Source organism: Mus caroli, unplaced genomic scaffold (genome assembly GCF_978045245.1).
Source record: "Mus caroli unplaced genomic scaffold, Mus_caroli_1 scaffold_16, whole genome shotgun sequence".
Classification (NCBI taxonomy): Eukaryota; Metazoa; Chordata; class Mammalia; order Rodentia; family Muridae; genus Mus; species Mus caroli.
The window spans coordinates 65,084,432-65,111,151 of NW_028227271.1; the positions used below are offsets into that span (position 1 = coordinate 65,084,432).

The following is a 26,720-nucleotide window of genomic DNA, read 5'->3' on the forward strand; positions in this document are numbered from 1 at the left end:
TCTCCCCACACTCGATTCACCTACACTAGAGCATCTCTTGAGCCTCCATAGGATCAAGGACCTCTCCTTCCATTAACAAGGCCATCCTCTGCTACATATGCAGCTGGAGCCATGTGTACTCCTTGGTTGATGGCTTAGTCCCTGGGAGCTCTGGGGGGTCTGGTTGGTTGATATTGTTGTTCTTCCTATGGGGTTGCAAACCCCTTCAACGCCTTCAGTCCTTTCTCTAACTCCTCTGTTACGGACCCCAGACTCAGTACAATGGTTGGCTGAGAACATCTGCCTCTTATTTGTCAGGCTCTGGCAGGGCCTCTCAGGAGACAGCTATATCAGGCTCCTTTCAGCATGCACTTCTTGGCATCCACAATAGTGTCTGGGTTTGGTAACTGTATATGGGATGAAGCCCCAGGTAAGACAGTCTCTGAGTAGCCTTTCCTTTAGTCTCTGCTGTACACTTTATCTCCATTTTTGCTCCTGTGAATATTTTGTTCTCCTTCTAAGAAGGACCGAAGCACCCACACTATATAGATTTCTTGACTGCTGAGTTGAGTTCCTCTTTTCTTCAGGTAGCAAAGACAATATGCCTTGCTGGAAGGGTCACATAACATGATTTTCAAACACATGAACCTTCTGATGATGTTTCTCAAGCACAGTATTTTGAGAATTAAAGCTAAAACTTTTCTGTAGAATAAAGTTAGCATATGGGGAAACTCCCACATAAATCAAGTAATAAACAGTTCTCCACAGGAGATATTATAAAGGTCATTTGTTTTCAAATGTTACCCCATGGTATTGCATCCAGGCTACTGGACATGGGAAGACGAATGACTGTAAGTGGCTTTGAAATTCCCTACTCCATGGTCTTCCACTCTGTTCATGGGACTTGTGACTTGCTCCTAAGGAGGTGAGGTATCACTGTGTATCATCACGTTGCTACTGAAGTTGCTTGTAGACATTCGCTTTGCTGGCTTACTAAGTAAGCATCTGGGATGGGAAGCCTATCTGGGAAGGACTTGCAAGCCACCTTTAGATATTCTGATCAACAATTAAGAACAATGGCCATTGCATTATACACCATTAGAATGGAAAAATTGTTACCCATTAAATGATGACAAACATGGAATGTCAAGAACATTTGGGGTGGGGCTGGAGAGATGTCTCAGCAGTTAAGAGCACTGGCTACTCTTCTAGAGGACCTAGGTTTGATGCCCAGCACCCACATGGTTCTCAAAATTGTAACTCCAGTTCCAGACAATCCATGACCTTTTCTGTTTTCTGTATTTACAAACACACATATCCAGGAAACCTCTAATACACATAAAGTCACAATTTACAAGGACAGAAATAACACCAGAAAAACACTAATACATATAAAGTCACATTTTACAAGGACAGACATAACACCAGGCAAACACCACTACACATGAAGTAACATTTTAAAAGGATTTTCATAATAGATATTGGACTTGATTTCACATATACTTTTTAAAAACTTGACAGAGTAATTTCATAATGCCACCTAATACAAGAGGAGCATAACTGTGTGTGTGAATGTGCACATGTGTTTACTATGACTGAGTCTATTTATTCAAAAGTCAAAGTCCTCTATTAACATTACAACTGATAAGTACTTAGCATAAAATTATTTGCCAACAAAATTAATACACATGGCAAGGTCTTTGACTTCTAAAACCATTTCTCTTGTATAGGTCTTTAGAAAATAGCTACGCATAAATTGGAAAAGTCTAATTATTAAAAATTCCACAAAGAGTTTTGAGTCTTCATAGTTTTGACACCCTTATATGCTTAATTATCTCAGGTATCATAAATTAATGCTTTCTTTAATTTATTAATATATATCAACCTTTTAGTAGCCATGTTTTATGAATATATAGTCAACCCACTAAAAACTTTTAAAACTGAGATTATACAAGAGGATACATTTCACAGTTGATAATGAGGCCTAAACTGAGACTAATATAAAGCTAACATCTTTTGTATTTGATTTATATGTTTAAAAACACTTGCTTCTTTCTGAAAGGCATGGTCTCCAAAATATAAAATCTTTCCACCTTTATTAACATAAAATAAAAAGAAACAGCTAAAACTCAGTAGCATAAGTCCTGCAAAGAAAGCTAAACCATTCCATACTGAAACAAGTGCTTCCCAAGGATATCCTTGTGCAGTTAGGAGAACGACTAATAATATAACTATAAAATGAAGTTGAAAACATGCCACATTATGATTAAGATAAATTTAATAAAGAAAGAATAGAACCTACATCAATTAGTAGTCAAACATCAGTTCTAACCCTGACTCTAGGTATAAATGAGAGTGATAGGAACCATGGCACCAAGTCAGTCACAAGGTTCCAACAGAAGGGTTAGGTGGCCTGACAGTCATCCTCGTGTGAAACAGCTTGGTATTGCTAGATTTCAATAACAAAAACAAATAACTAAAATTGAAAATACTTTTGATTGTGGCTGCCACGAGCACATATTGACATATGTCCTTGTCACTATTCACCATAAAGAAGTATAGCACTCTGTAAACACATAAGCATTGTATGCTTCGAGATGTAAGAAGCACAGCATGATGTGCACAGGTTATATGAAAGTATCATCATTCTAGATTCAGAAGCAATTAAGCATTTGCATATTAGGGTGTCTGATGGGGGGTGTCCTAGAATAATTCCTTGGAAAAATCAAGGGCTGATTATGCAACTTTACATGGTCAAACTAGAAAACATGCTTACACATGCATGCACAAACTCACACAAACACATATAACAAGCATTTACTGGACCACTATCCTTATCTGTGAATTTACCTGATATTTTCTGCTCTGCTCAATTGTTTCATGTTTTAAATAGGTATTAGTTGTGAGCATCTCAATAAAGAGAACTGAGAAAGGGAAGTGGAGGGCAGGCAACAGAGGTAGGGAATGAAGATCTGGATTCTGCTCCAAAAGGGATGACTGGTAGTACCTAGCCACACTATGATTGTCCCAGTGGCCTGGATCGTGATTGGCACCCAGGAGCCAGAGACTAGGGATGCTGTGAAACACTTCAGGACATGAGACCGTCTCATAAAACACACAACTATCTAGGACCAACAATTGATGGTGATGATTAAAGCAGGAAATAAAAATAACAAAAAGTATATTATAAAGTTTATAAAAAAATTCAAACTTTAAAACATTAAATGGGTAAATTCAGGAACACTATGGCAAGAGCATTAAAGATTTATTTTAATCAGCTTATAATTACTTAGATGAACACAAATAGGGCAGGTAATTAATTTAAAATTCTGAAAGGTTAGTATACCACATTAAACTAAAATAAAAGATAAGTGTTCTAAAACAAATGGTGCACAAAAAATTAAGAGTATAGAATGAATGACTCTTCGGAAGTCTACGTATCTAGGAATTTCATTCTTAATTTCTTGAGGTGAGAAAGAATGCTATTTACCTCTACATTCTCCACTGGATCCAATCCAACACCTTCTAAATAATAGGCACGGAAAAAGGTCTTGGCAGAGAAATGAGAAATAGAGGCTTTACATTTACTGAGGCATTGAATTACAGCTCAAATACACCTCACCAATTAAAACAACGTATCCTTCTTAAACAGCAATGAGGAGATTTAACACAGGGCAGATCCTGTAACAGGTAAAACCAACACAATCCACATATCCATAATTACATATTTATCCAAAACCCTGAAGAATCATCTTGTAGAATTACTGACTTCTACAGAACATTAAATAAGTAATCTAAAAATTATCAGAATACCTGCTACTTGTTAACTATCATATGTGTGTGTTTATATAGTTTAATTTTGTTTCTTCAGTAACCAAATTCCAAAAAGTATGCTATTACTAAGGACTTAGAACTAAGTGTGCATATATACTTAGTGTCAGCAAAGGCAGAAGGGGCATCAGATATCCTAGAACTAGATTTACAAATTATTGTCAGCCACCACATGAATGCTGGGAACTGACTGAGATTATCTGCAGGAACTGCTAAGCCATCTCTCTGGTCCCCACCTAGAAGGCAGAACAAGATTGTATGTATATTCAGTGAATGGCACACCCATGACTGAATCTCTTAGGCTGAGAAAGAGATGGTCTTCCTCTTGAACCTCCCTTTCACTTTTAAATAAATAAACAACCACACACAAGTTATTGTTAGCATCATAATAAAATATAAGCAAAATAACAATGATTATAAATGAGTGAAATGAGTGAAATTCTATGTATTCAGACTAGTGACATCTAACCCAAGCAGCAAATTAATGTCAAAAGCATCAATGAATGCTCTAATAATGTCTCTAAGACATTATTAAATGAAGAGAGGGAGGAAATGAAAAGAAGGAAAGAGAGAGAGAGAGAGAGGGAGGGAGGGAGGGAGGGAGGGAGGGAGAGAGAGAGAGAGAGAGAGAGAGAGAGAGAGAGAGAGAGAGAGAGAGAGAGAGAGAGAAAGAAAGAAAGAAAGAAAGAAAGAAAGAAAGAAAGAAAGAAAGAAAGAAAGAAAGAAAGAAAGAAAGAAGATGAATGAAAGGCAGACTGACAGACAGACAGGCCAATCAAAAGGAAAGCAAAATTTTAAAAAATTAAAGCTTGTTTTGAGCTGAAAGATAAGCCTTCATTATTAAAACAGCAAGAATATCTTCTATGTAGTAGACACATAATCAGGATTCAGATGAAGTTTCCTGCAATGGTGTAGTTTATGCTACATGTTCATTATTAGATAAAAATTTTAAACTGGGCTACTTGGTTCAAATTTGCCTTGCAAAGATTCAGATCAGTGTATTTAAAAAATGAGAAGGACAAAAAGCAAAGACAATGGCAAGACTGACTGATGTTAAACACTTTCTTTGAAATTATTTATACTAGATAAAAGAAAAGGATGATTATGTTTGAAAATTTCATTGATCTTCATCAGAACAACATCTCAAAATTGTCTAAGAAAAAAGTGTAAGTTCAAAGGCTGCTGATAAAATTACTTTAATTACGAGGGAAAGTGCAAAGCATTAGTTAAACACCAAGAATGGCTGTGAATTAGAAGGTGAGGTTGTGTTTATAAATTCCTTCTAGACTTTAGACCTTTTCACAAATAAAAATGTTATCATAATGATGCACAGTTGAGACAGGATACAAGAGTCCTCTCTGAAGTCTCCAGACTCAGCAGCTGCCTTTCTTCCTGCTACTCTACTACTGAAGAATAAGCCCAGGAAAAAATTACAGAATTTATATTTCTTCCTCCAAATTTGAAAGTATGATTGTGCCTAGGGCGTGTATATTAGCAAAAGCTGATCTCTGTGAAACAAATTATTAGACAGGCAACAAGTAGGACTCTGTAAAAGTGTGGGCACCAGGAGTTCGAGTTCGAGAAAAATATGCTCATTAGTGACATAGAGTTTCTCTCTACATAAGGTGCATGTTGTACTTGTGCCCAGCAGTATCATGTTTAAGTTTAACAAACACAAAAATTTATGGGAGTTTGTAATGTCATTAATGTAGAACCTTGGGACAAAAAATTACCACTACACGGCTACCACATAGAAATCTTTCAGGCATTACATGATATACTTCTATGAGTTTTGTGAAATTATATTCTTGTTCTGTTTATGAAGGCATTATTTTAGCAAAGAATACATAAATTATCTAACAGATGTAATATAAAACAAACCACCTAAAATTAGTTTTGATCTATTAGTATCTAATATATACCCCACCCAAATATAAAAAATTATCATTATTAAATATGCTTAAAGACTATTTCTTTTAAAACGTAAAATTTCTACATGTTCTTTAAAAACTGATGGAGACCTCCAGTTCTGTTTTAGAAGCTGTATTTCTATTAGCCCCATATTCTCCTAGTTCACAGCTGGAAGTGAAATAAAGCTGTAGCTGAATCTTCATTGTGCAAGCATTTGCTTCATTCAGTTTCTTAAAATTTTATGTCCTCTTTTGTACAGTAGTGACATGAGATATTATTAATCATGACTTTTAAAGTACACTATATTAAATTCCACTAGTAACTATTAAGTTTTCTGTCAAGCCACACTTGCAATTATTTTTTTTTTGTTGTTAGTATGTGGTCAAGTGAATTACCCTTCACAATACTTAGCTATTCTTTTTATAGCTATCAACTTTATAAAATAAGGCATTGTAAGAATCCTATTGGTACTGTCGCCATTACTAACTTTATTGCACTGTGTGGCACATTTCATTATAGTATTTAGTCTTTCTACATAGAAATAAAAAATAAGCCTCTATTCATATTTTCCTTTGTTACGAGGAAAACTATATCATTTTCCCTGCAAGTGCCATCATGTCTTGACAATTAATTTTTTTAACTCCATTATTCTAGGTGTTATTTAGGAACACATTCTGATTTGTATTTTCTGTCAGGTACCTATGCTATAGAATAAATCACTATATTAATTTTAATCTGCATGATTTCCTGAATTCCTCTGCTTATTACAGTTGATTATTATAAAAAAAGAAAAGGACTGACTATCAAACATGACAAATTAGGAGAAAGGAGAAGCAGGGGCTGACATGAAGAATTCATGTATACTCACCAGTCTGATATAATTACCATATAGAAAAATAAATTCCAGAAAAAAACACAAGGTTAATGGTTAAAAATAATTTTAAAAAGAAAATATATAGCTAACTATTTAATATATTTGGAGCTGAATAAGAAAGTATCTAAAGATGGACATAATGAGAATAAAAACCAACAAAGAAAATTGTAACTGTACTAAGCATGCTACTCCCAAATGATCAAAAAAATTAATAAACAAGCAACTAAATAAGAAATAAAGTTAATGAAATCATAGTTAGATGGGACAAAATCTTATTTTAAAACAATTTTTATAAGTTGATAAGAGAAAACTATTAAAAATCCAGAAGGAAGTGAACAGAAAGAACAAAGGGGTGAGGGATAACTTGTAGATGCTGAATGTTATACATCTATATCACAATGAAACTATGTAACACTCAGATCAGGAGATAAACAGTATTTTTGAGGCATTTTCAATAGACAAAAAAATTGGTGCTATGAATCAAAAAGTTCAAGCATCCAGGATAAGAGTGAAAAAAAAAATGTTAACCTTTCTGGAAAGCAACTCTAAAATATGAATTAAAGCTATAAAACTTCAAACTTCAAACATATACACACAATCAGATATGTATAGGCAAAATTATACATAAAAATAAGCATTGAAAAGAAATTTCTATACTTCAAAGAAATATTTAGTTAATTCCTATGATAGAACACCAGTGTAGTCACTTAAATTTCTAAAGAATATTATTAAATGACTTGAAAGTAATGATACAATGATAGCAATTGAAAAGGGATACAAAAGGATACAGTGTGATATTAAATTTATAAATTTGAAAACTCTACATTGAGAGAAAAGGTTGAAACCTAAATATAACAGCAATTCTTTCTCAGGAAAGGGATATAGTGAAATTTCATTCTTTCAAATACCTAAGCAATGTTTCAAATGTTCTATTGTAAACACATTCCTAGTTTTGCAGAGAAATGTAAAATTGTTATTTTTAAAACTAGAACTATTAAGTATGTGTAACTATGCTATGACATCTAAGAATGTAGAAACCCTCAGTAAAAAAAAGCAAAAAAGCAATCTTTAAAGCATTGTTTGTTTTTATACAAGGATATAAAAATGTCTTGCAATATAGAATTTTTCTACCATGGCCAACACCTTTAGAATTCTTGAACTATAAGCGGAAGCAGCTAGCAAGTGTTCGCTGAGCCATTTATGAGGGAAAGCAAGCCCTGGCAGGCAGGGTCAGCGCACGGGCGGTGCCGGTGCAGCAGGAGCGCTTACCTTTCTCACTCACGCTCTCGCTTTCTAGCTCCACATCATCACAGCTTGTATACTCAGGTGTGGATGCCAACTCCTCCTCCGAGCTGCTCAGTGAAACCTGGCGCATTTTACCTCCTTTCTTGGATTTATGAGGCCTTGGTGGGGGCGGCCTCACTGACTCGGACTGGTCTGAACTCAAAGAATCATTCCTTAACATGGTTTCCATTTTTTCTCGCTTCGTTTTCCTCACAGCAGAGCTGGGATCTAAGTGGTGTTGTTTCCGTAGGGAGTCAGCGCGCCTCATGTCTGGTCTATCAAGCGGTATAGGGCTCCGCCGAGGGGTGGGAGGACTATGATTTGAGGTCCTTTGTGGATAAGAACTTTGTCCCTGAGCCTCTCGAGTTCTTTCCATTGAATACGATCGTTGGTTTTCCATTGCAGCTCTACGTTCAGATACAGATCTTTGCCTTGATGGTCTATCCATCCTTAGCAGAGAAATCCTGGAATCTTCTAGTTCAGCGTTTGCCAAAGAAACATCACTGTGCCTTCTCTCATGTCGTGCCCTGGACACCTCAGCGTGGATCCGCATTTGTTCTTCGTAGGGTTGTGGCTTTACGGGATACCGGGCCAAATTTGGATCACTTCTGTAGCGTGCCTGGTATTCCTCCTCTCTCCTTTGTCTTTCATATTCATCTCTGCTCTCCACGTCTTCGTCATCTACAATATACTCTTTGGAATGTCTATGGCCTCTCCTGTTAGAATCCCTATAATTTAAATGACCAGGTTCTTCATAAAATTGAGGTTCACGTTGAGGTCGTCTATCAGCATAATCTGAAGGAGACCTTGGCATTGTACCATCTGAAGGAACATACTGTGAGTAGTCCTCTCTTTCTTCACTTTGCTCGTATCTTCGATTTTGATCCCTGGACACTGATGGACTTCTTTTTCTAGAAACCAAAGAAAAATACTATGAGAAGACATTTTTAAAAATTAGGCTTCACTGATTCACTGCCAAACGGATGGATAAATTCAAGTCGATCTTTAGGTCTTCTTCCCATGAAAGACATAGCTTAAAAATACTATAATATAATTTTAAAATTGCTATACAACACCGTGTGTGTGGGCGCCTGTGGGTGCATGCTATATACCACTCAATTTACTTTTGACATTGACATTATTTTTATACAAATGTCTAAAGGAAAAAAATATCATAGTAAGAACATTATACTGTAGTTACTGAGTCAGAATTTCTCAGTTACAGTTATTGCACCTCGACAAACTTCTAATCTTGGAGCATCTGCATTTTCAAATAAGAGAGAGATTTGGATTATACACCTTGACTCAGATTATTCTAACAAACATATATTAGGTAAGTACTAACGGTGTACACTGAATTATAGATGAGAAACAAAAGAACGATTGTCCCTGATAAGAAGCTGAACCTAGGGCTCCGGGACTCCGCCGAACTTAGTGTACAGGTTAGAGTGAGGACCACAGAGGCAGACAGCTTCTGGGACAGGCGGGAGCCACAGAGCCGCTGAGGCAGCACCCTTTTGGGGCCGCAGACATCCGGCACCCTCCCAGTCGGAGGACAGTGACCTGCCCTGCAGGGAGCGCCATCTTGGCTCCGGGACTCCGCCGAGCTTAGTCTCTACAGGTCAGAGTGGGGACCACGGGGGCAGACGGCTTCTGGGACAGGCAGGAGCCACAGAGCCGCTGAGGCAGCACCCTTTTGGGGCCGCAGACATCCGGCACCCTCCCAGCCGGAGGACAGAGACCTGCCCTGCAGGGAGCGCCATCTTGGCTCCGGGACTCCGCCGAACTTAGTCTACAGGTTAGAGTGAGGACCACAGAGGCAGACGGCTTCTGGGACAGGCGGGAGCCACAGAGCCGCTGAGGCAGCACCCTTTTGGGGCCGCAGACATCCGGCACCCTCCCAGTCGGAGGACAGTGACCTGCCCTGCAGAGAGTGCCATCTTGGCTCCGGGACTCCGCCGAGCTTAGTCTCTACAGGTCAGAGTGGGGACCACGGGGGCAGACAGCTTCTGGGACAGGCGGGAGCCACAGAGCTGCTGAGGCAGCACCCTTTAGGGGCCGCAGACATCCGGCACCCTCCCAGTCGGAGGACAGTGACCTGCCCTGCAGGGAGCGCCATCTTGGCTCGGGGACTCCGCCGAACTTAGTCTGTACAGGTCAGAGTGAGGACCACAGAGGCAGACAGCTTCTGGGACAGGCGGGAGCCACAGAACCGCTGAGGCAGCACCCTTTTGGGGCCGCAGACATCCGACACCCTCCCAGCCGGAGAACAGTGACCTGCCCTGCAGGGAGCGCCATCTTGGCTCCGGGACTCCGCCGAACTTAGTCTGTACAGGTCTGCTGACAGAGGATACTCAGAATCCCCAGAAGAACAACCTCTGAACAGAGACAACTATAACAACTCCAGAGATTACCAGATGGCGAGAGGTAAAGGTAAGAATCTTACTAACAGAAACCAAGACCACTCACCATCATCAGGACCCAGCACTCCCACTTCGCCCAGTCCAGGGCACCCCAACACACCTGAAAAACTAGACCTGGATTTAAAAGCATATCTCATGATGATGGTAGAGGACATCAAGAAGGACTTTAAAGAACTACAGGAGAACATGGCTAAAGAGTTACAAGTCCTTAAAGAAAAACAGGAAAACACAACCAAACTGGTAGAAGTCCTTAAAGAGAAACAGGAAAACACATCCAATCAGATGATGGAAATGAACAAAACCATACTAGACCTAAAAAGGGAAGTAGACACAATAAAGAAAACCCAAAATGAGGCAACACTGGAGATAGAAACCCTAGGAAAGAAATCTGGAACCATAGATGCAAGCATCAGCAACAGAATACAAGAGATGGAAGAGAGAATCTCAGGTGCAGAAGATTCCATAGAGAACATGGGCACAACAATCAAGGAAAATGGAAAATGCAAAAAGATCCTAACTCAAAACATCCAGGAAATACAGGACACAATGAGAAGACCAAACCTACGGATAATAGGAGTGGATGAGAATGAAGATTTTCAACTCAAAGGACCAGCAAACATCTTCAACAAAATTATAGAAGAAAACTTCCCAAATCTAAAGAAAGAGATGCCCATGAACATACAAGAAGCCTACAGAACTCCAAATAGGCTGGACCAGAAAAGAAATACCTCCCGACACATAATAATCAGAACAACAAATGCACTAAATAAAGATAGAATACTAAAAGCAGTAAGAGAAAAAGGCCAAGTAACATATAAAGGCAAGCCTATCAGAATTACACCAGATTTTTCACCAGAGACTATGAAAGCTAGAAGATCCTGGACAGATGTTATACAGACACTAAAAGAACACAAATTCCAGCCCAAGCTACTATACCCAGCCAAACTCTCAATTAACATAGATGGAGAAACCAAAGTATTCCACGACAAAACCAAATTCACACATTATCTCTCCACGAATCCAGCCCTTCAAAGGATAATAACAGAAAAAAACCAATACAAGGACAGGAACCACGCCCTAGAAACAACAAGAAGGTAATCCCTCAACAAACCTAAAAGAAGACAGCCACAAGAACAGAATGCCAACTTTAACAACAAAAATAACAGGAAACAACAATTACTTTTCCTTAATATCTCTTAATATCAATGGACTCAACTCCCCGATAAAAAGACATAGACTAACAAACTGGCTACACAAACAAGACCCAACATTTTGCTGCTTACAAGAAACTCATCTCAGAGAAAAAGATAGACACTACCTCAGAATGAAAGGCTGGAAAACAATTTTCCAAGCAAATGGTCTGAAGAAACAAGCTGGAGTAGCCATTCTAATATCAGATAAGATTGACTTCCAACCCAAAGTCATCAAAAAAGACAGGGAGGGGCACTTCATACTCATCAAAGGTAAAATCCTCCAAGAGGAACTATCAATCCTGAATATCTATGCTCCAAATACAAAGGCAGCCTCATTCATTAAAGAAACTTTAGTAAATCTCAAAGCACACATTGCACCTCATACAATAATAGTGGGAGACTTCAACACACCACTTTCACCAATGGACAGATCATGGAAACAGAAACTAAACAGGGACACAGTGAAACTAACAGAAGTTATGGATCAAATGGATCTGGCAGATATCTACAGAACATTTTACCCTAAAACAAAAGGATACACCTTCTTCTCAGCACCTCATGGTACCTTCTCCAAAATTGACCACGTAATTGGGCACAAAACAGGACTCAACAGATACAAAAACATTGAAATTGTCCCATGCATCCTATCAGATCACCATGGACTAAGGCTGATCTTCAATAACAAAATAAATAATAGAAAGCCAACCTTCACGTGGAAACTGAACAACACTCTTCTCAATGATACCTTGGTCAAGGAAGGAATAAAGAAAGAAATTAAGGACTTTTTAGAGTTCAATGAAAATGAAGCCACAACATACCCAAACTTATGGGACGCAATGAAAGCATTTCTAAGAGGAAAACTCATAGCTCTGAGTGCCTCCAAAAGGAAACTAGAAAGAGCACACATTAGCAGCTTGACAACACACCTAAAAGCACTAGAACAAAAGGAAGCAAATTCACCCAAGAGGAGTAGACGGCAGGAAATAATCAAACTCAGGGGTGAAATCAACCAAGTGGAAACAAGAAAAACTATTCAAAGAATCAACCAATCAAGGAGCTGGTTCTTTGAGAAAATCAACAAGATAGATAAACCCTTAGCCAGGCTCACTAGAGGGCACAGGGAAAGCATCCTAATTAACAAAATCAGAAATGAAAAAGGAGACATAACAACAGATCCTGAAGACATCCAAAACACCATCAGATCCTTCTACCAAAGGCTATACTCAACAAAACTGGAGAACCTGGATGAAATGGAGAAGTTCCTAGACAGATACCAGGTACCAAAGTTGAATCAAGATCAGGTTAATGATCTAAACAGCCCTATATCCCCCAAAGAAATAGAAGCAGTCATTAATAGTCTCCCAACCAAAAAAAGCCCAGGACCAGATGGGTTTAGTGCAGAGTTCTATCAGACCTTCAAAGAAGATCTAATCCCAGTTCTTCACAAACTATTCCACAAAATAGAAACAGAAGGTACTCTACCCAACTCATTCTATGAAGCCACAATTACTCTGATACCTAAACCACAAAAAGACCCAACAAAGATAGAAAACTTCAGACCAATATCCCTTATGAATATTGATGCAAAAATCCTCAATAAAATTCTTGCTAACCGAATCCAAGAACACATCAAAACAATCATCCATCCTGACCAAGTAGGTTTCATCCCAGGGATGCAGGGATGGTTCAATATACGGAAATCCATCAACGTAATCCAGTATATAAACAAACTCAAAGACAAAAACCACATGGTCATCTCGTTAGATGCGGAAAAAGCATTTGACAAGATCCAACACCCATTCATGATAAAAGTCTTGGAAAGATCAGGAATTCAAGGCCCATACCTAAACATGATAAAAGCAATCTACAGCAAACCAGTAGCCAACATCAAAGTAAATGGTGAGAAGCTTGAAGCAATCCCTCTAAAATCAGGGACTAGACAAGGCTGTCCACTTTCTCCATACCTATTCAACATTGTACTTGAAGTCCTAGCCAGAGCAATTCGACAACAAAAGGAGATCAAAGGGATACAAATTGGAAAAGATGAAGTCAAAATATCACTTTTTGCATTTGATATGATAGTATATATAAGTGACCCTAAAAATTCTACCAGAGAACTCCTAAGCCTGATAAACAGCTTCGGTGAAGTAGCTGGATATAAAATTAACTCAAACAAATCAATGGCCTTTCTCTACACAAAGAATAAACAGGCTGAGAAAGAAATTAGGGAAACAACACCCTTCTCAATAGTCACAAATAATATAAAATATCTTGGCGTGACTCTAACTAAGGAAGTGAAAGATCTGTATAATAAAAACTTCAAGTCTCTGAAGAAAGAAATTATAGAAGATCTCAGAAGATGGAAAGATCTCCCATGCTCATGGATTGGCAGGATCAACATTGTAAAAATGGCTATCTTGCCAAAAGCAATCTACAGATTCAATGCAATCCCCATCAAAATTCCAACTCAATTCTTCAACGAATTAGAAAGTGCAATCTGCAAATTCATCTGGAATAACAAAAAACCTAGGATAGCAAAAACTCTTCTCAAGGATAAAAGAACCTCTGGTGGAATCACCATGCCGGACCTAAAGCTCTACTACAGAGCAATTGTGATAAAAACTGCATGGTACTGGTATAGTGACAGACAAATAGACCAATGGAATAGAATTGAAGACCCAGAAATGAACCCACACACCTACGGTCACTTGATCTTCGACAAGGGAGCTAAAAACATCCAGTGGAAGAAAGACAGCATTTTCAACAAATGGTGCTGGCACAACTGGTTGTTAACATGTAGAAGAATGCGAATCGATCCATTCCTATCTCCTTGTACTAAGGTCAAGTCTAAGTGGATCAAGGAACTTCACATAAAACCAGAGACACTGAAACTTATAGAGGAGAAAGTGGGGAAAAGCCTTGAAGATATGGGCACAGGGGAAAAATTCCTGAATAGAACAGTAATGGCTTGTGCTGTAAGATCGAGAATTGACAAGTGGGACCTCATGAAACTACAAAGCTTCTGCAAGGCTAAAGACACCATCAATAAGACAAAAAAACCACCAACAGATTGGGAAAGGATCTTCACCTATCCTAAATCAGATAAGGGACTAATATCCAATATATATAAAGAACTCAAGAAGGTGGACTCCAGAAAGTCAAATAACCCCATTAAAAAATGGGGCTCAGAACTGAACAAAGAATTCTCACCTGAGGAATACCGAATGGCAGAGAAGCACCTGAAAAAATGTTCAACATCCTTAATCATCAGGGAAATGCAAATCAAAACAACCCTCAGATTCCACCTCACACCAGTCAGAATGGCTAAGATTAAAAATTCAGGTGACAGCAGTTGCTGGCGAGGATGTGGAGAAAGAGGAACACTCCTCCATTGTTGGTGGGATTGCAAGCTTGTACAACCACTCTGGAAATCAGTCTGGCGGTTCCTCAGAAAATTGGACATAGTACTACCGGAGGATCCAGCAATACCTCTCCTGGGCATATATCCAGAAGATGTCCCAACCGGTAAAAAGGACACATGTTCCACTATGTTCATAGCAGCCCTATTTATAATAGCCAGAAGCTGGAAAGAACCCAGATGTCCCTCAACAGAGGAATGGATACAGAAATTATGGTACATTTACACAATGGAGTACTACTCAGCTATTAAAAAGAATGAATTTATGAAATTCCTAGCCAAATGGATGGACCTGGAGGGCATCATTTTGAGTGAAGTAACACAATCACAAAAGAACTCACACAATATGTATTCACTGATAAGTGGATATTAGCCCAAAACTTAGGATACCCAAGATTTAAGATACAATTTGCTAAACGCATGAAACTCAAGAAGAATGAAGACCAAAGTGTGGACACTGTGCACCTTCTCAGAATTGGGAACAAAACACCCAGGGAAGGAGTTACAGAGACAAAGTTCGTAGCGGTGATGAAAGGATGGACCATTTAGAGACTGCCGTACCCAGGGATCCATCCCATAATCAACTTCTAAACGCTGACACCATTGCATACACTAGCAAGATTTTGCTGAAAGGACCCAAATATAGCTGTCTCTTGTGAGACGATGCTGGGGCCTAGCAAACACAGGAGTGGATGTTCACAGTCAGCTATTGGATGTATCACAGGGCTCCCAATGGAGAAGCTAGAGTAAGTACCCAAGGAGCTAAAGGGATCTGCAACCCTATTGTTGGAACAACATGATGTACTAACTAGAACCCCGGAGCTCTTGTCTCTAGCTGCATATGTATCGAAAGATGGCCTAGTCAGCCATCAATGGAAAGAGAGGCCCATTGGACTTGCAAACTTTATATGCCCCAATATAGGGGAATGCCAGGGCCAAAAGAATGGGAATGGGTGGATAGGGAAGTGGGGGGGCGCTATGGGGGACTTTTGGGATAGCATTGGAAACGTAATTGAGGAAAATATGTAATAAAAATATTAAAAAAAAAAAAAAGAACCAGGGGAATGCCAGGACCAAGAAGTGGGAGTGGGTGGGTAGGGGAGTGGGAGTGGGGTCTGGGGGACTTTGGGGATAGCATTTGAAATGTAAATGAAGAAAATACCTAATTAAAAAAAATAAATTGAAAAAAAAAAAAAGAGTTAAGCTAGAGAAAGCATCCACATGGGCCCAATGTAATCATAAGGACATCCTTAAAAGAGGGGGAGGAGAAGGCATGATGAAAGCAGAATAAATACCATGTAGCATCTAGAGACTGGAGTGGACAAGTGGACCATCAGAGGAGTGCAGTCCACAACTCAGACCTGTAACTCGTAGACACTAATAAATGTATACTGCTTTAAATCACTATAAAAAAAAAAAAAAAAAAAAAAAAAGAAGCTGAACCTAAATTCTCTTCCAAGTTTCTCAGGAACTGAGGAACTACAATCTTATAACAATACCAAAGCTTCATCAAGTTAATTTGCTTAAATAAAAGGGTTTCCAGTAGAATATTTAAAATCATGCTTAGTATCATAGAACTCTTAAAAAAGACAATTTATTCCTAACTTGAACAAACACAAAAGTTTTGAAAATAAGTATAAAGATAGTGAGTCTTAACAGACAATTCTAACTCCACACAACAAATAAGAAAAATTTACCTCCAATGATAAAATTCACTTCCACAGGAAAATCATTAATATACAGTCCCTGACTAAAACTCTAAGTGTTTTCTTTTTTTAATCATTCTATAGGAAACTTAAATTCAATAGTGAACTAGCAATCACTCTGTTTAAAGACTATGTGATATGCCGGAAGCACTGAGGCAGATATACATGCTAATTTCTATCGAACAAAATAAAAATAGAATGGTGGGTAAAAACTTAACTTGGGAGGACAGTTGACTCTGCTGCTTAAAACAAAACTACTTCAACACGTGCACTTCAGTATGTTTAAACCCTACCAGAAGCCAGATAACATTCCATAGGGAACTCTTGAAAAGAAATAATCCACTATCAGTTACTCTAACGTATTAAACAATATTGGGTCAAGGAAATAACTACAAAGTACATCACGAATTATTTCACACATACTTATATTAGCTTTAGATCTACTCACCCACTTCTCACTATTGACCCAAATAGGTCAGAAGTCTTTTTCTCCTTTACCATATTAAAGTAATATTAACAGGAACACATTAATAAAAATTTGAAAGATACAATATCCTATTTACCAAGTAGCATTTCTGTCATTGCTTACAATTTCTGATAAGGTCAAATAACTATCCGATCTATTTCTAAATATTCTCCTTGTGTAATACACCAGATGTTCCATTATGAATGCTTATATGGCTTGCAAAATAATTTGAGTAAGAAAATCTATCAACTACCTATTTGAAACTTCATGTCTGCAAAATAATGGTGATTGATAAGAAAATGCCAAAATGTAACTTTTTTCAAATATGTTACTGTTCTAATATGTAATATCAGTTTCAGTTTATATATTGCTTATTAATTCTTCTTGCTTTTATTATAATGCTCAGTGGCTATCTTACGTGATTTGTATTAATGATACCACATATAATGCTGAACATATTTACCAATTAACCATCAAACTTTTGAAAATACAGCAGTAGATTTTTGAAAACATTTATAAGGGCAATGAGAGAACACGTGAATAGACAAACCTTAGTATTTGTATATTTTTACCTCTTAACTAATGATATATGAAACGTTAGGAATCTCAGTGACACTGAGAGTCATTCTATACATTTGAATTTTACATTACTACAACTTAGCAATAGCTATTTATTCCGGTAAAAATTCTTATGGTAAAGATCATTTAAAAACAGCCACGTTATAAATAAATATATACTGAACCACATTAAAAGTCAACCACCTTCTTTTTTTCATTTAGTAACTGTCATTTTAGGAATGACAGAATATAATAGGTGAAATTTAAAGATTTAAAAATCTGAAAAGATACGTCCATCTTTCTAAATGCTTTGTGAAACATGGACCTTGCAAAAACTGAATGAAAGGAACACTTCATGATCAAATTCTTTAATGCTAACTATATAGTTTACATATAATTTTGCTCTTAAAGTAAAAATTCAAAGCTTTTAAACTATAGCATATCAAGAATTTAAACAAAGTATATGATCATATGTAACATGCCACATACATACTCCATGACTAGATTTCCTTTTTAAAAAGTTTAGCAAAGCAAGTTATACTTTTAAAAAGCATGAAAATATTTTTACACATAACAATTACATTTAGCATTTTTATTTTTACCTTTGTTCAACCAATGCACATCTGTCGAGCATGAAGCATCACACTGATGAAAATCCATCAACATTATGCCAGGCAGTGCTTTCTCTTAATCCTTCTAACCCTAGCAAAATCATAGGAGCCATCCTTAATCAGATGATCTGAAAGTCTCTCTTTGCTTGTAATCATTTTACTACAAAACTCAACTACTGAGAGTTGCACACAACATAGCATCCATTCAAGGAGAAAACACACAATATTTTAGTGACAGCCCTGTTAAGGCATGGCTATTTTTAATGTTGTTACTGTGTGGCTGTATATAGATAGCTCCAGGTCAACTAAGAATGTACTCGAAGGAGGATTATGGTACTTAGCTGATTAGGGCCTCACAACACTGAAATGAACACAATCCGGATCCAAGGCATTTCGGGGCACTATAGTTAAGAGTGACAGCTTTACAAAACACTTTCCCCTATATAAATCACACTTTGAAAAATAAGTATTCAATATCATAATAATTGATTAGTAATTCTGTTGTTCAGCTCTTGTCATAAAACATATGGCCATCCCATTCTGTAACTTCTTAAGATTTAAGTAAACTTTTTAATCCAAAAGGACAATGTTTCTCCCAAAGTTCAAAAAGAAAAATGTTTTATAGAAATTTTTAAAAATATGCTCCATGAACTAAGAACTTGGTTAAATACTGAGCATAAATCCAGTTTTCCTCATTTAATACATAATTTCAACATCTCCAGCTCATGGCTTGAAGATAAAAACTGTAAAGTTTCAAAACCCAATTATAATGAAATCCCAAATTATCTGAAAGTCAACATTATTTTTTGAAAACCTGTATCTAAGTCATTTCAAATAACTTATATAAAAATGAATATGTACTCTTATAACCATATTTTAATATGTTCATATACACACATACACACATATATGATGCAATTTTTGAGGTATGAGCAAAGAGACAGCAAGCAGCATATTACTATTTTTTTAGTTTCCAAGTCATCAAGTGTAAACAAGAGTCTAATAATGCATGTCAGTGCAGTTCAATCGATTGTCCACTATTGATCTACAAAATTTCATTCTGCAATTTGGTTAGGTCTTAGAAGCATTGTGGTGAGTAGGGGCAACAGAGTAGTTCTCTCTCTCTCTCTCTCTCTCTCTCTCTCTATATATATATATATATATATATATATATATATATATATATATATATATATATCTTTGTGTGTGTGTGTCTAGCTCCTCTTTGGTTTTTGTTTTGTTTGTTTTGTTTTGGGGGTCAGGCTCTCTCTACATAGCCCTGCATCTGCAAGAACTCAAAGTCCAAATTGGACTCACAGATATCCACCTGCCTCTACCAGATGTCCACCTGACTTTACCTCCCTAGAGCTTGGAATTAATTATGTGCCACAATACATACAATAGTATATACACCAAATAAAAAACAAGGTATTAATAACTCATAACAAAACCAAAATGAGAGAATCACATGCAGATGATGCCACCTACAACAATAAACATAACAGGAACTAACAATCATCTGCCTTTAATATCTCTCAGTATCAATGGACTCAACTCACCTAAAAGAAAGACATAAGCTAACAGACTGCATATGCAAACAGGAACCAGCATTTTGCTGCATACAAGAAACACATCTCAATAACAAAAACAGATACTACCTCAGAGTAAAAGGCTGGAAACAAGTTTTCCAAGCAAATGGTCCCAAGAAACAAGCTGGAGTTGGCATCCTGATATCCAATAAAATAGGCTTTAAAACAAAAGTTATTAAGCAAGATGAAAAAGGACACTTCATATTCATCAAAGGAAAAATCCATCAAGAGAAAGTCTCAATTCTAAACATCCATGAGCAAGGGAAACACATTCATAAAAGAAACTTTATTAAAGCTCAAAACACACACTACCCCACACAATAATAGTGGTAGACTTCAACATTCCACTCTCACCAATAAATAGGTCATTGAAACAGAAACTGAACAAAGACACAGTGAAACTAATAGAGCTTATGAACCAAATGGATTTAACAGATATCTACATTTCCAAAAAACAAAAACAAAAACAAAAAAACAAAAACACCTTCTTCTCAGCACCTCATGGTACCTTTTCCAAAGTTTACCATATAATCAGTCACAAAACAAGCCTCAACTGATACAAGAAGATTGAAATAATCCCATGCATCCTATTAGATCATCACAGAAAATGCTAGCCACCAATAACAACAAAAACAACAGAAAACCCACAAACCCATGAAAACAGAACATCTCTCTACTCAATGATAACTTGGTCAGGGAAGAAATAAAGAAAGAAATTAATGATTTCCTGGAATTCAATGAAAATGATGACACAGCATACCCAAACCTAAGGGACACAAGGAAAGCAGTGCTTAGAGGAAAATTCATAGCACTAGATGCCCTGATAAAGAAATTGGAAAGATATTACACTAGTAACTTAACAGCACACCCAAAAGCTCTAAAACAAAAGAAGCAAACACACCAAAAAGAAGTAGGTGGCAAGAAGTAATCAAACTCAGAGCTGAAATCAACCAAATAGAAACAATGAGAACTATACATAGAATCAACAAAACCAAAAATTGGATTTTTTTTATTTGTTTTGTTTAGAAAATCAATAAGATATATAAACTCCTAGTCAAACTAACTAAAGGACCCAAAGGCAGTATCCAAATCAACAAAATCAGAATTGAATAGGGAGACATAAAAACAGAAATGGAGAAAATTCATAAAATCATCATATCCTATTACAAAAGCCTATACGCAACAAACTGGAAATTTTAGATTAAATGAATGATTTTCTAGACAGATACCATGTCCCAAAGTTAAATCAAGAGCAGGTAAACTACCTAAAGAGGGCCATATCCCCTAAGAAAACAGAAGAAGTCATTAAAAACCTTTCAACCCAGGGTCAGATGGCTTTAGTGCAGAATTCCTCCAGACTTCTAAAGTGGAGCTAATACCAATATTCCTCAAACTATTCCACAAAATAGAAAGAGAAAGAACACTACATAATTCACTTTATAAAGCCACTATTACTCTGATACCTTAACCACACCAGGACCCAACCAAAAAAGAGAACTTCAGACCAATTTCCCTTATGAATATTGATGCAAAAATACTCAACAAATCCTTTGCAAACCGAATCCAAGAACACATCAAAACCATCATTCACCATGATCAAGTATGCTTCATTTGAGGGATGCAAGGTTGGTTCAATATATGAAAATCTATTATCGTAATCCACTGTATAAACAAACTCAAAGGAAAAAAAAACCCACATGATCATCTCATTAGACACAGAAAAAGGATTTTATATTGGAGAGATCAGGAATTCAAAGCCCATACCTAAACATAATAAAACCAAAATACAGAAAACCCACAGCCAATATCAAATTGAATGGAGAGATATTTGAAGCAATCCCACTAAAATCAGGGACAAGACAAGGATGCCCACTCTCCCAATATCTATTCAATATAGTACTTGAAGTTCTAGCTACAGCACTAAGACAACAAAAGGAGATCAAGGGGATACAAATTGGCAAGGAAGTAGTCAAGATATCACTATTTGCAAATGTTATGATAATATACAAAAGTAACCCTGAAAATTCTACCAGAGAACTTCTCCAGCTGATAAACAATTCAGCAAAGTATCTAGATATAAAATTAACTCTAATGCATCAGTAGCCTTCATTTATACACATGATAAATGAGCTGAGAAAAAAATTAGAGAAAAACCCTTCATAATAGTCACAAACAATATAAAATATCTTGGGGCAACACTAAGCAAACAAGTGAAAGAACTGTAAAATCAGAACTTCAATTCTCTCAAGAAATTGAAAAAGACCTCAGAAAATGGAGAGATCTCCAATGCTCATGGATTGGTAGAATTAACATAGCAAAAATGGCCATCCCACCAAAAGCAATCTACAAATTCAATGCAATCCCCATCAAAATCCCAACACAATTCTTCAAAGACATGGAAAGAGCAATTCTCAAATTCATCTGGAAAAACAAAAAACCCAGAATAGTGAAAACAATTCTTAACAATAAAAGAACTTCTGGGGGAATCATCATCCCTGACCTCAAGTTGTACTACAGAGCAATAGTGATTAAAAAAACAAAAAACCAAAAACACCCACAGTATTGGTACAGAAACAGACAGGTTGAGCAATGGAATAGAATTGAAGACCCAGAAATAAAACCACACACTTACAGACACTTAATCTTTGACAAAGAAGCCAAAAGTATACAATGGAAAAAAGAAAGCGTCTTTAACAAATGGTGCTGGTCTAAATGGCAGTCTGTATGTAGAAAAACAAAAATAGATCCATATTTGTCACAAGGCCCAAGTCCAAGTGGATCAAGGATATCAACATAAAACCAGATACACTGAATCTAATTGAAGAAAAATGGGAAAGAGTCTTGAACTCATTGGCACATGAAGAAATTTCCTAAACAGAACTCCAATGGCTCATGCTCTAAGATCAAGAATTGATAAATGGGACCTCATGAAACTGGGAAGCTTCTATAAGGCAAAGGACATAGTTAATAGGACAAATCAACAATCTACAGATTTGGATAAATTATTCACTAGCCCCACATCTGATAGAGGGCTAATATCCAAAATATATAAAGAACTCAAAAAACTAACCACCAAAAAAAATAAATAAATAAAAAATAAAAATAAAAAACAACCCAAATAAAAATGGGGTATAGAACTGAACAGAGTACTCACAAGAGTGGAATCTCGAATGGCTGAGAAGCACTTAAAGAGATGTTCAAAGTCCTTAGTGATGAAGGAAATGCAAATCAAAAGGACCCTGAGATTCCACCTTATACAAATCATAATAACTAAGATTAAAAACGCAGGTGACAGCACATGTTGGTGAAGATGTAGAGAAAGAGGAACACTCCTCCATTGCTGGTGGAATTGCAAACTGGTACAACCACTCTGGAAATCAATCTGGAGGTTCCTTGGAAAATTGGAAATAGATCTACCTAAAAACCCAGCTATATCACTCCTGGGCATATACCCAAAATGCCACCATGCCACAGAGGCACGTGTTGCACTATGTTCATAGAGGCTTTATTTGTGATAGCCAGAAGCTGGAAACAATCCAGATTCCTGACAATTAAAGAATGGATACAGAAAATGTGGTTCATTTACACAATGGAATACTATTCGCTATTAAGAACAAGGACAGCATGAATTTTGCAGACAAATGGATGGAACTAGAAATTATCATCCTGAGTGAGATAACTCAGACGCAAAAACACATGCATGGTATATAATCACTAATAAGTGGATATTAGCAAAAAATAAATAAATAAAAAAGGTACAGAATACCCAGGATACAATCCACAGAAGGTTAACCAGCCAAGGACCCCAAATGAGGATGGAGGGAGAAGAAAGCAATCATGGGGGGCAGAGAAAGGGAGGGACCAGGGTGGGAAAGGAGACAGAGAGGGAAAGCGGGGAATATTGGGGGAAACAGGACTGAAGCCCTGAGGGCCAGCAGAAAAAAATGGAAACAGGCAACCCAGGGAGGTAGGAAATACGTGGGCCCTCTAAAATGTACCAGAGACCTAGCAGGTAAGAGACTCTTAGGACTCAAAGGGAGAGACCTTGAATGAAATGCCCTACAGTAGGGAGGGGGCACTTGTAGAGCCCACTTCAAGCAGAAAGACAGGGCATCAAGTGAGGGATGGGTTGCCATCCCACAATCAAAAGCTCTGACCCAGAATTGTTCCTGTCTAAAGGAACTGCAGGAACAAAAATGGAAAAGAGCCTGAGAGAAAGTCCAGTGATAGGTCTAAATTAAGATCCAGCTCAAAGAGAGGCCCAGGGTCCTGACACTGTTACTGATATTATGGTGTGCTTGCAGGCAGGAGCCTAGCAGGGCTGCCCTCTGAGAGGCCCAACAAGCAGCTGGAAGAGTCAGATGCATATACTAGCACCCAACCAATGGATGGAAGCCAGGGCCCCAGTGGTTGAATTGGGGGAAAACTTGAGAAGCTGAGGAAGAGGGCAGTCCCATAGGAAGACCAGCAGTCTCAACTGACATGGACCCCCAAGATCTCTTAGACACTGAGCCACCAACCAAGCAGCCTACAGCAGCTGATGTGAGGCCCCCAACACATATACAGCAGAGGACTGCTTGGTCTGGCCTCAGTGAAAGATGAACCTAACCCTCTAGAGACTCGAGGCCCTAGGGAGTGGGGAGGTCTGGTGGAGTGGGGGTAAGGGGTGGGCTATCCTCTTGGAGAAAGGGAGAGGTATGGGATGGGGAGCAGTGGGGGGCAGACCAGGAGGGGGATGAAGACTGGACTGTAAAAAAAGGATTAAAGAATTTTAAAAAAATCTTTAAGATGCCTTATAAAGATTTATAGAATCTGCCAAAAGGAATAAAAATTCAATAATTATTTTTCAAATGGCTGTTAAATAATAATAAAATACAACCAGATAAAGTCCACAATTTGAATAAAATGAAATAACCAATTTTCACAAAGTATATTTTGCCTCTTGCAAATTTCGAAGCCTGGTATATTTCACAATCATTTCAAGTGATAGATTAATATCAAACTTCCTCTTATTTACTATTCCTTCCACCCCCTTTTCCTTACTTTATTATCTAAGCAAAAGTCAGGCTGGGTTTCACTATGTCACCTAGGTTGCCCTCCTCTCTCCTCCTGACTTCATCACCCCCAAAGCTCTGGACAACCTGCCAACTTAGAGACTTTCTTCCAGTTTTGCTGAGATCTCCCTGCCTCAAGAACATGAAGACTGCCCACCCTATTAAACACTTTAGCTTCTCATTCTTCGCAAGCGCTCTCAAGACTAATCCCTAAACTAGCTTTAATGTCCCATGCCTTACATACAGAATTACACCACGTAATTATGACAATTTATATACTATGACAGTAAAGATTTTTCAAAGTTTTTCATACTTCACATGCTCAAATATGAATTTTACTAGTAGGGATTGTGATTTTAGTCATTATCCCAACACTAGATATACAAAAGATACTTAATATTTACTAAGTAAAGTAAGTTCAGGCATATTTCACACTATGTTTAATATTATGTATGTTTAAATACATTACATAATTAATAATTTATCTAAAATGTAATCATTACAATTTCATTTATTTGTATTCTATACTAGAAAATACTTTCTAAACTACTCCTCTGAAGTAGCAAGATGTCAGGAGTGTTCCTTCAATGAGGAGGTCTCGATCACACCAACCCTGTAGGTCTGCCAACTAGGAAAACATTTTGTACTAATGCATTGCTTTTTAAGGATAATATAGGGTTTAACTCTTCCAGGTATGTGGAGAAAACTATTGCTTGAGATAAAGAGGATAAATCAAAGTCAGGCTGTTTCTTGAGAAGAGAGAAGCATCTCCAAACTCTAGACCCATAGCTCCACTGCCTACCCTAAACAAAGACCCAGAGCTCCACTGCCTACCCTAAACAAAGACCCAGAGCTACACTGTCTACCCTAAATAAGCTCAGAAGAGCAGCACTAAGACAAAGCCTTTGCTAGAGGACTTTTCCTAAAAGAATTCATTGTAAACCATAGAGAATTACTGGGAACACTACCAGCTCAAACCAAACGTAAATAAAATATATTTTATTTAAATATTGAGAGCTGAGTGCAGTGGGCCACACCTGAAACCCCAGCACCTGAAAAACTGAAACAAGAGGTGAACAAGTTCATAAAATTAAAAATTACAAAAAAATTAATTTAGGAATCATCGATATACCAATAGTTGGGGTAAAGAATACTCCTTACATAATCCCTGCATGTTTACTTTCCAACAGAGATACACATGAAATACTGACACATATATCTCCACGCAAAACTGAAAACCAACACCAATTATTTCTAAATTATGCATATTCTGGTTTGAATCCATGAAGACAACTTTAAAAGCATTATCTTTCAGGTAACAGAATGTTCATTCACTCTCACACATAAAATACCACCTAACATCTGTGCATCAGGAGAACATGTGCCCTGCTCCTTAGCTATCTGCATCAGTCTCGTTGCTTTAGATTATGATCGGTCAGTCCTCTCATTTACCTATACAAAGTCGTCTTTGGAAGACTGATAGGTCTCTCCTTAACTCCTTAAGATGAGGAACACAGTGCAAACTGGATTCCTGCAGACTGTTTTCAAACTTGGATAAAAGTCATCTATATCTTGCAATACAATCATTTTCTCTCCAGCACCGTTCTCAAAAAGATAGTACAAAATCTACATATTTACATTACAAAAACATTAAATTAAAGATGGAAATTTACAGGGATGTTTCTAAAAATAGGAAGAAACAAACTTCTATAAAATAACTCTTTTTAACAATTTTGCTTTAAAAATAAACAAAGAAAAAAGAAAGAAAGGAAGGAAGGAAGGAAGGAAGGAAGGAAGGAAGGAAGGAAGGAAGGAAGGAAGGA

At 37.4% G+C, this 26,720-nt stretch overlaps 1 protein-coding gene across 49 annotated transcripts in view; it reads right to left on the reverse strand.

Moving 5' to 3' along the window:
• The window catches only part of Rims2 (regulating synaptic membrane exocytosis 2), a 522,550-nt gene that overhangs the window by 242,463 nt on the left and 253,367 nt on the right, over window positions 1-26,720 (reverse strand). For 45 of the 49 annotated variants that reach the window (XM_085831890.1, XM_085831897.1, XM_085831895.1 and 42 more), the window contains one exon: window positions 7,865-8,790. In XM_085831890.1, the coding sequence (XP_085688016.1) occupies window positions 7,865-8,790 (926 nt within the window). Of the gene's footprint in view, window positions 1-3,469; window positions 3,530-7,864; window positions 8,791-26,720 lie in introns of all 49 variants that reach the window. The other 4 variants (XM_085831868.1, XM_085831866.1, XM_085831872.1 and 1 more) reach the window with 1 other exon arrangement.